The following is a 15,106-nucleotide window of genomic DNA, read 5'->3' as shown; positions in this document are numbered from 1 at the left end:
TCACTTGTTTCTGTCTTTTTCTTTCTCTTCCTCCTCCTCTTTCCCTTGTCTGCCTTTCTCTTTCCTGTGCTAGGTGAAAGTGTGGTGACAAAAATAAATCTTAGACCCAAACAATGAGTGGTGTTGCGCACCAGCTGCACTACTGGCACAAATTATGCGCTGGTGATTTTATGTAGGTTACAAATAAAGGGTAAACTCAAAATCTCTGGGACCTGGGTACAAGACATAGTATATATTACGATGGTCCCAGTATTTAAAACATCGAGAACGTGTCAAAAGGGAAAGGATGCAAGGATATTCACGGTAAAGAATCAAAGAAGTAAATTGATGTTGCAGTGTTATTTAATCACACTGAAACAAGTTAACATTTTGTCAGAAAGGCATTGAAGGGCATACATTTTTGTAAAAATATCATCATTGCAGTGCCCAAAAGGAAATGTGGAAAAGGGGAAGGACGGTGAATTCAAGTGAGGTAGTGAGGTAAACAGACTATGGGTGGTGATAGAATTTCACAAACAAACATTCAGGCACATATTATTCATATGCCAGGAGACCAAAAACAATTAGATATTCGTCACAGTACATAACATCTGTATAAATTTGCGATGTAACACACGATTCCACAGTAAATGAAGTACTGTTGAAGAGACTGGCATTAGCGAAGTGTCTACGTTTCGACCCCTGTGTGTGTGTAGGTTCTTCTAACCCTTACTCGCGGGGTCTTCCTCAGGACAAAGGTGGGGGGAGGTGGGGGGGCGGGGCACCTGCGAAGGACAAAAGGTGGTGCGTCAGATCCATATTTAGAGTATAAATAAATACAGTAATACAGGCGGTACTGGCCAATAAAATTACCGTTAGTGGATATGGATGGTTCTCTCCCAAAGTCAATGGTGGAAGGTCAATGGGCTCCGTAGCTCCCAAAAGTTTGGAGGAGGGAGTGAGAAAACACCTGCAATTCACCGTCCTTCCCCTTTTCCACATTGCCTTTTGGGCACTGCAATGATGATATTTTTACAAAAATATATGCCCTTCAATGCCTTTCTGACAAAATGTTAACTTGTTTCAGTGTGATTAAATAACACTGCAACATCAATTTACTTCTGCTTTGATTCTTTAATGTGAATATCATTGTATCCTTTCCCTTTTGACATGTTCTCGATGTTTTAAATAGTGGGACCACCGTGATATATACAGTGATTTTATGTAGAGCACTCACACCAGTGCATTCATTTAAACTAACATGTCCCTCTCATGCACTAGAAATGTAGAAAACTGAGCAATAAATGGTGGTTGCTAAGGTCAAACTTTCAGCTGTTAAAATGTGTAAATGTGAGGGTATATTTGAAAAATATATTCAATGAGTTTAGGATTGAGGGCCAGTTGATCCACAGAAATACATGCTTAGAAGATTGTTGCTTTTATTATATCTATAGACAATGCCCATGTTGCAATTTATGGCAATAAAATGAAAATGAAAACAGGACAATACCTGTGGCAAGAAACGACTCACACCTACTGCTGTCCAGCAAGGAGCGATCAAGACCTGGGGGTGGGGTCAGCACGGACATGGAGAGGCGGGATGCTGTCAGATGCTTCTCCTTGCGCTTCCGTTTCTGCAGCACCACTGCCTGGTGTCCAGGACTGAACAAAATGTAATCCTGAGGTCTGGCCGAGGTGTTACTTGTGCAAGGTGCTGGCTCACTGGACTCTCGGCCCACCACATCTTTATCGGACACAACAGCACTTGTTGAAGTTCGTTGAGCATGGGGACTAAGTCTGTTGTGGGTGAATGCTGGTTTCTTTGCTGAAGGTGGGCTGGCAGAATTTTCAGAATCTGGACTGGACAAATGAGATGGGCGCCCTCGTTTGCACCCGCTGGACGGCTGCCCAGAGGCAGGCTTGTGTGAAGGGTATGGTGGAGCTTTCTGAACATCACCGATTGCGCTGCGCGTTCCACCAAACAAGATGTTGTTAAGCACGGCACTGCCCCGGTTGAGGGTTCCCAAAGGGCGTTTCATTTTGGGATGTTGCATCCAGGAAACACTGCAGAGGCTATCAAGGAATTTTAGAGAAGGTGCCCAAAAGGAGTTCGATCCCTCTTGAATCCCTTCACCTGTAGGTGATCTTGGCTGGCCTCAGTCAAGTGGTAATGTTCAAGCAGGCAGTTCAGGGCCCACCATGGACAGAAATGATGGGCTGATTTAAAGACTGAGAGGAAGTTCTGCTTCTCCTTGTGCTGTATCATGACTGGTGCTGGGGTAGGAATCCGCTTTCCCAATGCTAGAAAAGGAGAAGATAAAAGAAAGAACCTTGTGCTTCAGAAGCCTTCTTGGAGGAAAGCATATCTCCGGTGTCCCTGCATGAAAAAAAGAAAAGGTAATACATTAGACCAGAAACAAAGTCTTTTGGCACAGCTATTTTACAACTGTATCTACATTGTAAAGTGCTCTGTCCCTATTTAGACTTTTTGGAATTTATTGAACAATGGAAGAGAACCACCCAACTAACAACAAAGCAACTACTAAGTGGCCCACCAGTGGCTAGAGTAATTGCATAAGACTCAAAGGTACATTAGGGTAGGAAACGAGGAGTTACTGAGTGACTGTAATATTTGTGTTTGAAAAGTACATGTGCACCTCAACTGGGCAACCTGGTGCTGTATAACTTATTTATTAAACATTCAAAAATCTTACCATGTGATTGCCTCCTCACGGAAGCGGGCATTTAATTCCACATAGTAGCTGCCTGAACCATCACATTGGGTGACACACTGACTGCGGAAGTTCTGTATTTTGAGTAAATATTCGTTCAATGGCGAAGGGACCTTGGGCTGAAAGCAAATAGTAAAGAGAGTGGGGTCTGTACTGCTGCGTGACTTATGAACCAGCCAAAACGTTTTAACAACTCATGAAAACAAACATCCTATCATTGGGGAACAGTCCGTATTCAAATCCTTTTGAAGCATGGTCTTCCTTTCTTGATAAATTATAGCATCACTCTCATGGGATCAGACCGCTAACACTCATATGATGTCAGGCTTTGAATTCTAGCAAGGCTTGTTTTTGCCATATTCATTGTTATGCAGGACTCCAAAAACACAACAGGTTGCAATTTACGTCAACTCATTTAATCAAAGGCTCAGCTTAGGCCAGCTGTTTGCACACACCAGGACTCCAAGTATACTGTCACTTTTGAAATGCTGGGGTTCTGATTATGCCAAGATCAGGGGTTCGAAGCGTTATATATAATTGTTCAAACTGTACCATTTCTTTCCTACTTTGATTTCTGAACTGCTACTGCAAATGTACTTTTCAATATTAACTAGATTTTACAACATGTTACTGTACACATTATATTTGCGATCCAGCAGCGTCTATGTTACAAATGACTGACCAATGGGTCTGACCATCTCACCCGAACTACAACGCACCATCAACACCAACTTCAAAACAGGCACCTTCCCAGATGACTGGAACCACGCAGAAGTCAGACCCCTGCTCAAGAAGGCCACAGCTGACCCCACCGACCTCAAGAACTATCGTCCCATCTCGCTCTTCCCCTTCGCAGTCAAAGTTGCAGAGAAAACACTCAACAGTAAACTGACACGATTCACTGAAGAGAACGCCGTTCTCGACCAGTCCCAATCCGGATTCCGAAGCAACCACAGCACAGAGACCGCGCTACTTGCCGCCACAGACGACATCCGCACCCTCCTGGACCAAGGTCACTCCGCAGCCCTCATCCTACTCGACCTATCAGTGGCCTTCGACACCGTCTCCCACCGCACACTAGTCGCCAGATTACACGACGCACGCATACAAGGAACAGCCCTGGACTGGATCCGATCATTCCTCACCAGAAGAAGCCAAAGGACCAGACTCCCACCCTTCCTCTCCGACCCACGAAAATCACCTGCGGAGTCCCACCCTCTTCAACATCTACATGGCCCCCCTCACAGCTATCGTCCGACAACATGGCCTCAACATCGTATCCTACACCGACGACACCCAGCTCATCCTCTCCCTCACCAAAGACCCCAACGCTGTCAAACTCAACTTCCAGAAAGGAATGCAAGATGTTGCAGTCTGGATGACCAACAGCTGCCTGAAGCTCAATGCTGAGAACACAGAAGTCCTCGTCCTCAGTACCACCCCTTCTGCATGGGACAGCACCTGGTGGCCAACCGCCCTCGGAAGCCCACCTTCCCGCTCAGAGCACGCAAACAACCTCGGCATCTTACTCATCACTCACAATGAACCAACAGGTCAACGCCGTCACTTCCAGCTGCTTCAACACCCTCTGCATCCTTCGCAAGACCTTCAAGTGGATCCCCCCTGAGTCAAGGAAGACAGTCACCCATGCACTCATCACCAGCAGACTAGACTATGGAAACACTCTACGCCGGTATCAACAAGTCCCTACTCCGCAAACTCCAGACAATACAGAACATCGCTGGCAGACTCTTCCTCGGCATCCCCCGCCACGAACACATCAGCCAACACCTACGAAGTCTCCACAGGCTCCCCGTGGAGAAAAGAGTCACTTTCAAAATCCTCACTCACGCCTACAAATGCCTACACAACAATGGACCCAAATACCTCAACGACAGAATCAACCTCCACGTACCCAAAAGAAACCTTCGATCTTCCAACCTCGCACTGGCAGAAACCCCACACATCCACAGAGCCAGAGCAGGCGAAAGATCCTTCTCTCACATTGCAGCCAAGACCACCTGGAACGAGCTACCGGCAGACATCACACGCGCCCGCTCCCTGGACATCTTCAGGAAGACCTAGCTCTTCGGCTAAACAGATCTGCGCCCCCCCCCCCCCCCCTCCAGCGCCTTGAGACCCTCATGGGTGAGTGGTGCACTTACAATTCCCTGGTTGATTGATTGACCATCTTAACTCAACCAAATTGTTTAATTCTTGGGCAAATCACTTAATCTCCCTATGCCTCAGTTCCCCTACCTGCCATTATTGTGAGCACATATCAAGTGCTAAATCAACAACTGTTTATAGTTTTACAACAAGATGAACTCTGCAAGCTCTAGTAGGGTCAATGGATATGGTCCCAATCCTCAAGGCTATATACTTATAAATTTGGCTTGCATGTGCAAACGTTGGTTTGGAACGCATAAAGGGGTTTCCTTGCAAGACAATGTTCTTTGAAACAAATCCACATACAGGAGCTGGAAGAAGGCGAGAAGTGATAGTTACTGATTTGGAAAACCATGTGGGTTTGTGTAGACCAAGAAACATACACGTTTAAGGGCATTCACCAGCTTCTCTCCAACCCATGCCCACCTTGGAAAAATTCTGAAATTTACTCCTGACAGGAGTAGGAATTCAATATTTTCGAGGGTGAGGTAAGATCCGCCCTCCAATAAAATGTGGGGGTGTATGAAAGGAGTTTCTGCATGGAGAAAAATATCTTCATGGTGAGAAATAAAAAATAAGTTTTAGTGTGTAATTTACTCGGGCTCTGATTTTTGCATTGGTTCTTGTATTTGCTCACACAGAAATGTAATTCACAAAGGTTTGCCAAGAGTACAGTGTCCAGGCCTCCTTCTGTAAACCGAGGTCATAGACCTACATGTGCACTCTTCGTAAATCTGGGGACCCAAAATACCTTAAGAAAAATTGTATTTAAAGTTGATATTAAAAATGCATGATAATTTTGCAGAACTGCTGGTAATCTTTTTCAAATTAATCTACGACAACTTCGACACTTAGAAGCCCGCCACTACGCCTACCACCGCCGCACACAACCCCAATAGATCGTACTCAACTGGACTCCAATCACCACAGACGACACACTCAAGACTATGAAGAGCATCCATTCAGGAACCCCATTGGATCCTTGCCCGTACCACATCTTCCATAGAGAAGCCGCCTCCATCACCCCCCAGCTTTGCCACACCATCAACTGCTATGTCGAAACAGCCACCTTCCCCGACGACTGGAAACACGTCGAGATCACCCCCTGTGGAAGAAAATGTTCGCCGACCCGACAGACCTCAAAAACTTCAGACCCATCTCCCCCCTTCCCTTCTCAGCCAAGGTTATCGAGAAGGCCATCAACGGTCAACTCTCACAGTTCATCAAAGAGAACCACATACTGACACCTCCCAATCCAGTTTACGAAGCAACCACAGGACCGAGACCGCACTCTGCCTCTACCGACGACATCCACTCCCTCCTCGCCCGGGATGAAAATACAGCCTGACACCTCCCAATCCAGTTTACGAAGCAACCACAGAACCGAGAACGCATTCTGCCTCTACCGACGACATCCACTCCCTCCTCGCCCGGGATGAAAATACAGCCTTCATCCTACTGGACCTTTCGGCTGCCTTCGACACCGTCTCCCACCACACCCTAATCACAAGACTCCATGACGCTGGCATGCGCAACAAGGCACTGGACTGGACTGGATCCCCTCCTTCCTGACCGGCTGAACACAGCGAGTCAGACTACTCAGAACCGAGTTCATCTCAGAACCTACAGAGATCAGCTGCGGAGGGCCCCAGGATTCATACCGGAGCCCTACCCTCTACAATCTTCAACATCTACATGACTCCCCTCGCAGCCATCGTCAGAAGCCATGGACTCAACATTGTCTCCTATGCCGACGACGCCCAGCTGATCATCTCCCTCACTAATGAACACACAGCCACCAGAATCAACTTTCACAGCGAAATGAAGCCAATTGCTACCTAGATGCAAGACAGCTGCCTCAAGCTCAACTCGGAGAAGACCGAAATACTCATCCTGGGACCACCCCCTCAGCCTGGGACAACTGGTGGCCCGCCGCACTAGGAACCCTTCCAGCCCCCACAGACCACGTGCGCAACCATGACATCCTACTGGACCCTTCGCTATCAATGAACCGCCAAATCAACGCAGTATCCTCATCCGGTTTTCACATGCTCTGCCGGCTTCGAAAGACATTCAGATGGCTCTCCACAGAATCCAGAAAGATGGTCACCCACGCACTCATCACCAGCACACTTGACTGCGGCAACGCACTCTACACCAGCATCACCCAGAAACAGCTCAGGAAACTACAAAACGTCCAAACGCCGCAGCCAGATTGGTCCACGATATCCCCCACCTGCAGCCACATGACACAACACCTCCAAAAACTCCACTGGATCCCTATCAACAAGAAAATCAAGCTCCTCCCACATGCCTTCAAGGCACTCCACGACGCAGGACCAGAATATCTGAACCACTGCCTCGCAATCCACACACCTGCCAGACAACTCCGCTCTGCCTAACTCACCCTGGCCTCCGTTCCACGGATCAACAAGACCAGAACCGGAGAAAGATCCTTCTCCTACCTCGTCGCCAAGACCTGGAACACGCTGCCCCTCCACCTTAGGCAATCCACATTGTTGACCCAGTTCAGGAAGGACCTTAAGACCTGGCTCTTCGACTAAACCTCCACACCCAGACGGATAAGCAGCCCTTCCACCCCTCAGCACCTTAAGACCCTCATGGGTGAGTAGCCGCGCTTTACAAACCCCTGATTGATTGACTGAAATTGCAAATATTACTGGACTGAAATTGCAAATATTACTGGACTGGAAAACTATCAACAATCTTGCTTTCATCTTCATATAATTAATGAGCATTCTATGAACGTTATAAAAAGTGTCAAATTCCTGAACATTGCAAACATGGGTATATGTTTTTACATGAGTGCCACTGTTAGTGATGCAAGCTGAGCTTACTGTATTTTTTCAGAAAACTTACTCCCACGCTCACCCCCCAACACGTCTCAGAGTGCTACCGCTGCCAAAGCTTGAGGGTGTTGCATTACCCTATGTGGGAAATAGTGTTTTTTCCGTGAGCCAGAATCACTGATGATCTCTGTAAATGTCCCTCACGTGCTGGTAGTCTTTGGGGAGGGTTTTAGAGGGTAATATTTGCTAGTGGTATTTTGTGCATTGTTTCGAAGGCACAGTGAAGCGTTCCCATTACGATTTCTCAAGAGTATTCTTTATTGTGCAATGTCTGTATTTCCCATTTGTCTAAAATGAAAAATTAATAAATTACATTCTCGGGAAGAAAAAAAAAAGTCAATCAGTATTGTGCACCTCTGGCTCCGTGGGACTTGTTGCGTCACAGTGGTACCCGAGGCAGCGAGATCCTTCAGCGGTTTGAGGCTGGAAAGGACTTGGCTTAGAATGGGTTTTCGTCCCCTAACAGACCTGAAACTTTTCCTACTTACTTGGAAAGATTTAAGGACATGTATTCTAGGAAATCAAGGAGATGCCTGCAGCCTCCAACCCCCACAGTACCTATTATACCTTATTTATCAAGATTATCAGTACAGGAAAGCTGGAGGTGCTCAAAGTCAACAAACATCACCAGGCTTTGCTTAGGTGAGTCTTGGGAATTCATTGAACATTTCACAGGTGCTCCAGCCTTTGCCTCAGATGTTACTGGATAATGAAAACAGTGCTAAACTATCTGAGAAAATCTCTGTAAAATAGGATGGATGCCTTCATACCTTCTGATAAGGGCCAGACAGGACAAGGTCTAGCTTCATAGAATCAGATTTAAATCGGATTCAAGCAAAGAAATACTGGACTTTGGAAGACCAGTTTTAGTGCTTTCATTATCCAAATTTCTCCAGTCCTTCTCATTTCCCAAATTGACATTACACTTGGTGTAGCTACTCAGTGCATGAATAAACTGCTGCAGAGCAATCGGTTAGGTTACATACAACAGAGTAATAGAGATGCACAAGTGAAGGGATGCCTCTTGTTACAATCTTTTAGGGAAACAAGGTCAAAAATGGTAGAGACCATAGACTAACAGACTAAAAAGTCATGGTGCTAATAGGTTGCTTTCACACCTTTTTAAACAGAACCCAAACATAAAACATAACAGAACGTGTATTTGTAAAGCGCACGTTCACACCAGCAACGGGGCATCTTGGCACTGAAATACCAAATATATATTGTTACCCAACTCAGTGGAACTCATTTTATTGACCTCAAATGGATAAAAGGCTGAGTGGACCCACCGGGATTTGAACCTGTGACCATGAGGTCGAACACAGGCCCCTGTAGTGGATGCATTAGTCCCCTGAACCACCAGACCCGGCTAATGGGTGTACATCTGGCTCAAGAGCCTTTTAATTTTAGCAGTTCTACAATAAGATACCACAGCTGATCACTGGAGTCCCATGTGTGCAGCTCCTTCCAATATGTGGTTCTGTTACCAGTGTCAAATGCAAAGCTAAAGTCCACGCCTCAAACTTCTCTGCTCCAGCTCCTTCTCTGCTGATCAGGACTCTACCTCAACTAACAGGAATTATGGGAAGGCAGTCTAGTAAACGGTAGTCTGTGAGGTCATTTTTAGCCCCCTTTCATGAATATAGAATAGAATACTTATTTTCCATGGTGGCGGCACAATACCAGGGTTCAGAATATTGTGTGTATGCAGTGGTACTTACGGAGTGCATGATAGGTGATGAGACGGAGGCTGGAAAGGAAGAGCCGGCGCAGAGAGCAGGCGGCACTGGATAGGGGAGGGGGGCCCAAGACAAGGACTCATTATCAGTGACTGGGAAGAGGCGTTACATATGGGCGAGGCATTTCTTGAAAAGGTGGGTTTTGAAATCCTTCCAAAAATTAAGATGATGGTTACTGCCTCTAAGGGAAGGGATTACCAAGCACTAGATGCATAGCCGAAACCTGGCATAGTGTCTTCTCCCGCCAAGCCTGGTAATGAAAACTTCTGCTCTTGCCAACAGTAACCACAGAGAGCCAGAGAGGGGGGCGCTGTTGAGCAGAGCCAGAGAGAGCCAGAGAGACGGTGGAGACGGAGGAGACGGGGGAGCGGAGTTCGGCGCCCAGGGTTCGGTGGTGGTGCTCCCCTTCCATCCCCACCCCCTTGCCTCCTCTCGCCCCCTCCCACCCCCACCCCTGAGGAGCTGCAGGATCCTCCAGCGGGAGTGGGAGTGAGCTGCAGCGAGAGCCGCGGTGGGAGTTGCAGAGACGGTCCGGCAGAGTTTGCCCGCCCCCGCCTCTACGCCTCGGACTCTGCGGTACGCCTCACGAGACAGTGAGAGGGGTAGCAGGTCGCAGCTAAGCCCCCCCTCCGTTCTCCAACCACTTACGCTCATGCAAGGCATAAGAAGCAAAGGAGTGAAGGAGCACGGCGCAGGAGAGTCCTGAGACCGGACTGGATCGGACTAGCTTGGACCACGCAGAGCCTCATCAACCAGTAACCAGCACCAGCTCGGAAGGTGAGACGATTGCTATATCCTCAGCTACCCCACAGCCCGTTATAACTGTCACAATTGCTTAACCAACGAACTTTTAAAAGACTGCTCTGAACTTAAAGGGAAAAAAGGGGGGGTCCCGACGCAAACCGTTGACCGGTATCATCAGTGGAATCCGAGTCTCCCCTAGTCCCGACCCCAGCTCCGCATGGTCAATGCTTTGTCATCACATTCCATCCCCACACATTGAACCAGTCAGAACTTTACGCGAGCAATTATCGTCGTCGGCAGCCAAGCAGTAGCAGTAGCTCTGAAGCAGCTATCCTAAACTCGGCGCCCACAGGCCGCCACTGCTGATCCCTCATCGCGGGAAGGCAAGGTCATACCACAGTGACAGAGAAGCCTCGGAGCAACTTTGTCAAGTAGCGGTAAAGCAAATACCAGCAGGATACTTGGTCATGGGGGCTAAAAGGAAGAACTGTCAGCTGACGTCTCCGGAAATAAGCCCTACGACTCAATCACCAACCAGTAAGACAACAGGGATGACAAGGAGTAAATCACTAACTGACAGCCAAATCAAAAAGCCACAAGAGGCCGACCAAAGAGGGACGATTAGAAATTTTTTCAAGAAAAGGGACCCTCCAAATAACAATCAGGGCACCACCCAGACCACTACCCCTGGCACCCCAGACCCGGTTCAAGACAGCAGTTCACACACTCACAGCGGACGACTGTCCAACCCCAACCGCACCCTCAAAGTTGCGATGCCCCCTTGCGAGGAACCCAGGACCGTCTAGGAATATGCAAGTGAACAGGCCAGTGTTCAACCGTATCCAAAGCAAACAGCAGGACAATCTAGAGACGGTTCTCCCCCTCAGACCACAGATGAGACGCAGGACATTACAACTGGCAAAGCCACGGTAACAGTCCCCCCCAAAAGCGGCCCCATCGCAACTACAACAGTGCAAATCCACCAGTTAAAAGCCTTCGGCACATCTTCTCAGATTCCGGGCACAAGTATCTCTCAGCACGAACATGAACATGAGTTCAAGAACCTCAATCTAACGGCCCCACAACCGGATTCTCCGGTTTCAGTGCTGCCAGCTGCTGGGGAGCTTACAGGTTCCTTTCTCTACAACCTCGAACAAAAGATCGAAAGAACCCTCGATCTAACTCCAATTCCATTGTGGCCCCAAGAATCCCCATGGGCCCACAAAACAAAAGCTGAGAATCTTGCCTGCAACAGCAGCACAGATACGTCCATAGACAATCCATCTCGGCTGGAGACAAACAGTGCCACCAACAAAGCTCTCCTGTAGCAATCAACTAAGATGGAACTACAGATAGACCCTCTACAGGCAATAGCTGGGCGTTTAGCAGATATAAGCTTCAAGGTGGAGGCCCTGGCTAATAGGATCTCCCAGCACGAGCTCTCCAACTGGGGGGCCTGCTCCTGCCGCTGCTCAGTCCTCTTCGAGAAGTGGGCCTCTCTGCCTGAGGTGGTAGCCGAAATAATGGAAATAGCGAAAGGGAGAACTGCGGCAACAATGTCACAGTCACACCCCAAAGGTGACACAGACATCATGGGCCCCAACGGGGAAGAATGACATAGCTGACAACGACAAAAGTGCAGAGGTCGCGGACACGATCACCAAGTTAGTCAGCAGCCCACCATTATCTACAACCCCGGAAAGCCTAAATCACACGGACAGTGAAGCCATCGGAACAGCCAGGCTGGAAGACTCGTCAGGGATAACAGACACACAGAATCCCCCACTGTCAAGGAGAGCAAAAAAGAAGCTAAAAAAGCAGCAGAAAAAATTAAAGCTTAAAGTGAGACAACCACAGCTATTGAAGTTCAAGCATCCATCTTTGAACGAGGGGACAAAAGCAACCCAGCTGTACCCAATATTTACAGATAAAAACTGGGGCAAAAGGATTCTCCCGGTCTCCTCACCAAAGGGTGAGAAACAAAAACAAACTACACTATTAAGCCCCACTAGTCCAAAGGGCAAAAAGTCACAAGCCATGCAAACTATCCCCACGGAAATTCAGCCAATGGCCGGAAAAAGACAACCAGTGCCAAAACGGCCCACACAGCCACCTCTGGCAATATTCGCGCCACAAGCAGCCAACTTGCACCAACCTCAAACAAGCACCCAGCCCTCAACTAAGATCAACGACGACCAAAACAAGAGGCTGGAAGGAGGCACGCCCCCAACCCTCCAAGGAAGCTACAGGTCAGTGCCCACCCCAGCAGAACCAGCAACAAATAAAGGAGCTGGGGCCCAATATCCGAGTGCACCCGTAGCCGTTCATGAGGTGGTTTTCACCCCGAGATTTTCCAGCATAGGACACCATAATATCCTGAACCGGAGCAACCTCCTACGTCTCTTCAAACATCTGGACACCCTGGACAAGATACAAACAGGGGATATAGAATGGGTGAAATTCGAGAGTTTGAAAGGGGACACACATGGTGACTCCACCGTGGTGGGATTGAAGAATAAAGAAATACAACAAGCCATCGAACAAAACTCCATCCTACTCGCGGAGTGGGGCATAGAAGTTCAGATAATATCACCACCAAAATATCCATTCGTCCTGGCCCTAGATAGCGGGAGAAAGGCCACTCGATCTGTCCTACAAGGGACAACCTGCTCGGGTCCCCCAAACAGAAGCCAGACGGGCCAAAGGGCACCAACAGGAATCAGAATCCTATGCGAAAACAACCAACGGCTCATACGCAACATCTCTCCCATCCCCGAGCAAAAGGGCTTCGCAAGCGGGAGGACACATCATTCCTAGCCGCAACAAAAGTCTGCCCCCCAGAGGGGACGCCAGGCTCGGAACCACTGCAAAGTCACAACTAACCGTAATCTCCTGGAATATAGCAGGGATTAGTAAAATCTGCAAAAATGAAAACCTGAAGCAGTTCCTGGAAAGTGGAGACCTAATCTGCCTCCAAGAAACCTGGGCCTTGACCCCCACCCCTCTGGCCGGGTATTACGAATTCCAAGTAAGGGCAACAAAAATGAACATCTTCGGTCGTCCAGCAGGCGGACTATTGATCTTCATAAAACACGAGTGTGCCCTCGTTGCTACCAACATCCCCACGAATTTCCGTGGGGTTCAAGCGCTACAGATAATGGGTTCGAGACTCACCAAATTCCCAATCCATCTGCTGGTATTAAACTGTTACATCAACCCTGCACAGACCCTAATGAAAGCCCAGCTGGAGGCACTGGCACTAAATCTGGAGGATTTGTTAAACAAATACAAAACACATCAAGTCATTTTAGCAGGGGACTTCAACCTAAAAGACCTAGACAAATTGGAAACCATCCCCCGGGGAGCGGGAAGGGCGGCTCCACTGCACGACCTTTTCCTCAGCTATAAATTGTCCTCAACCCATGCCCTGAAATCAACTTGCTCGAGCGCTTGGCAGCCCCTGCCCACTTTCCGGAACGTGTTCAGAATCGACCATATCTTGATAAGTGGAGTACTGGCGCCATAGAATGACTGACTTTGAAGTTGTGAACCGGCAGGATAGCGACCATAGGCCACTAAGAGCAATATTCCAGCTGGTCATACCAGCTGCCCACCCTTTACCAACCCATCGGGGAGGAGACACACCGCGTCCTGCGGAGAATTAAGTGGTCAGTTAAGATAGAGGGGAAATTCCAATCATGGCTGGGCCAGACACAGGAAGGGAGTCAGCTTGCAGTGGAATCTCCCATAATAGGATGGGAGCAAATCATTGCGGATTTACAAAACAAACTCGGAAATTCCAAACCACAAAATTTAATGATAAAAGTGCAACTCAAGGCTCAGAACCCCTACCCCCAGGGCGTACGGGAACTTAAACACCTGCGTAAGGCTCTCGTAGTAAAAAAAAAAAAAAGAGGGGGCAGCCTAACAGTAGGGCCAGCGATATCGGCACTGAGGGCCTCTCTAAGGAAGAAGTTATGGGAACTCAAAAAAACAGACACGGAAAGCAAATGGCTAAAAGTTTTCTCCCTGCTCAAACAAAAGAACCTCGCACGACTCTGGAGATTCATCAACCAGCTGAGCAACCGAGGACCAACGAGAGAAAACGGGGTAGCTGAAAAAGATTGGATTCAACATGTGAAACAGCTATACAACACAGCCCCCTGCAATGAAGCCTTACCAACGGTCAAGGCGGTGTCAACTGAGGACGCCCAAAAGAATTGCATGCATCCGGAAGTCGTAATCTCGAGCCCAGGTAACAACTCAAGGGGTAGTAGCTCCCCGGTCGGCACTGATGACACCACACTAACCTGGACAAACACCCGACAGGTTATCAAAACCATCAAGCGCATGAGGAATGACGGTGCGCCGGGGCCCAACGGGATTCCAGCGCCGGTCTTCAAACAGGCACTAGAGTTCTGGGCGGCACTCTTAACTCCGCTCTTCAACCACACCTATTTGACAGCCACAACTCCCGACTCCTGGAGAGGCTCTATACTGTTTCCAATCTTCAAAAAAGGTGACCGCTTAGAGCCGTCGAACTACAGGCACATCGCCCTGCTCGACTTGGAGGCCAAGGCATATGCACATCTACTACTTAACGACTTAGCAAAATGGGCTGAAGAGGAAAATATAATACCCTCGTCCCAAACTGGTTTCAGGTCCAAGGCATCCACAATGGACAACGTCCTGGCGCTAGCACATCTTTCAGCCAAGGCAACCTCGTAGAACCATCCCTCACTATTCTGCTGCTTTGTGGACTACAGTACAGCATCTGAGAAAGTGGACAGAAAACGCCTATGGTGGAAATTAGAAAAGTGGGGGATACCACCGAAACTTCTGAAGGCAATTATGTCACTATATAAGGCCACCT

General features: G+C 48.2%; 1 protein-coding gene across 2 annotated transcripts in view; it reads right to left on the bottom strand.

The window, feature by feature from the left end:
• Window positions 1-15,106, bottom strand: part of POLQ (DNA polymerase theta) — a 478,304-nt gene that overhangs the window by 439,549 nt on the left and 23,649 nt on the right. The window contains exon 2 of one of the 2 annotated variants that reach the window (XM_078656637.1): window positions 1,490-2,356. In XM_078656637.1, the coding sequence (XP_078512763.1) occupies window positions 1,490-2,033 (544 nt within the window). In that variant the 5' untranslated portion in view covers window positions 2,034-2,356. Of the gene's footprint in view, window positions 1-1,489; window positions 2,357-15,106 lie in introns of those variants that run through there. The other variant, XM_078656638.1, reaches the window with a different exon arrangement.

Source organism: Lissotriton helveticus, chromosome 8, assembly GCF_964261635.1.
Source record: "Lissotriton helveticus chromosome 8, aLisHel1.1, whole genome shotgun sequence".
Lineage (NCBI taxonomy): Eukaryota > Metazoa > Chordata > Amphibia > Caudata > Salamandridae > Lissotriton > Lissotriton helveticus.
The sequence above is the reverse complement of the archived record's forward strand: the minus strand, read 5'-3'. Positions and strand labels throughout refer to the sequence as shown.